Consider the following 1,313-nt stretch of genomic DNA (forward strand, 5'->3'; position numbering starts at 1 on the left):
GTGGGGTGGGCCTGGGCGCGGGGCCGGGCACCAGCCCTCAGGGCACCAGGCAGCACTGAGCCCGATCGGCCTGTCTCCCCAGCAACGCCAAGGACATGCCCGCAAACGTGTGTGAAGCCCTGGAGTCTGTCTTCCGGGAGGAGGGGGGCCTCTCGGGCCCTGAAGCTGCCCTACACTCAGCGGCCGCGTCCCTGGCTTCAGCTGGCCTTTCCCACTGGCCCCAAGTTAGATCCTGCTCAGGGGGTGACCCAGGAAGGCACCCTAGCCTGATGGGCATCAGGGAGCTCCCCCAGACGCCAGATTCCACACGGCACAGGCATCTGGGGTGCAGGGTCCCCGGAGGGCTGAGTTCCCCCTCCTCTGCCCTGGGTAGCACCCCAGCCCTCAGGTTCCCGGGCCTGTGGGACGAGTCACCATCCTTGCCTGGTTCCAGGAAGACTCGGTAATAAACGGCAGGCTCAGGTGCTGCTTCTGACCTGTTGGTTCTCATGCTGTTCCATGCCTCAGGCCGGGGTGGGCCCACAGCTCCCGGGACGGGAACAGCCGCCCCTGGCGGGGACACGTGGCCGTGGCTCAGCACCGTAGCTGTAACACTTTGGTGTCTGACTCTCACCTGGTGGGTGGGGCTGTTTGCCCACCTTGTACAAGCTCTGCCCTGGCTCTGACGGGGCAGGAGGCAGTCTGGAGAGGACCCCGAAAGGAAGGGTGTGGGGAGTGCCCGGCTAGGCCGGTAAGGACCATTCCTTCAGGCCAGGGATCAGCAGCCTGAGGCCCAGGAGGAAGGGGGTGTGGCCTGAGCCAGGAGGGGGCGGGCAGGCGCTGTCACCACCTGGGATGGGCCTTCCGGGCCAAGGAAATTCCTGTTGGGGCAGTTGGGCAGGCCGGCCTCCCGACACTGCGGGCCTGGAGCCCATCGTCTAAGTCAGGTGCTGACACGGGTCAGCGGTGGCTGTGCGGGCTCGGGCGGACCCAGTGGGACAGCCTGTGTGGGCCCAGGAGCGGCTGAAGCTGGCCCGGTGCTGAGGCCCCAGGGAGTCCACTTCCGGTCGGGGCGAGGAGCCCGAGGAGGCAGTGGCTGCTGCAAGGTCAGTGCCAGACGCTAACCCGGCCCGAGGGCCACAGTGGCCTTCACAGCCCCACCCCCCACTGCCGCCCTGGGGTCCCGCTCCCCCCATCCTGACTCAGGCCCCGGGGCCCCTACTCATGGCCCCACTGACCTTAGCTCGGGGCTCCCCCATCCGCCTTCAGCCTGCCCGGGTCCTGAGCACCTGGACCCGCTGTGCCAAGTGCTGGCAGAGGAAAGGGTAGACGGC

General features: G+C 67.9%; 1 protein-coding gene across 1 annotated transcript in view; it reads left to right on the forward strand.

Moving 5' to 3' along the window:
- Positions 1-479, forward strand: part of NDOR1 (NADPH dependent diflavin oxidoreductase 1) — a gene marked incomplete at its 5' end in the record, with an annotated part of 7,801 nt that extends 7,322 nt beyond the window's left edge. Inside the window, one exon of the mRNA XM_014529685.1 lies at positions 83-479. Coding sequence (XP_014385171.1) covers positions 83-446 — 364 coding nt within the window. The remainder of the gene's footprint in view (positions 1-82) is intronic.
- Between the last annotated feature and the right edge of the window lie 834 nt (positions 480-1,313).

Source organism: Myotis brandtii, unplaced genomic scaffold, assembly GCF_000412655.1.
Source record: "Myotis brandtii unplaced genomic scaffold, ASM41265v1 scaffold691, whole genome shotgun sequence".
NCBI classification, from domain to species: domain Eukaryota; kingdom Metazoa; phylum Chordata; class Mammalia; order Chiroptera; family Vespertilionidae; genus Myotis; species Myotis brandtii.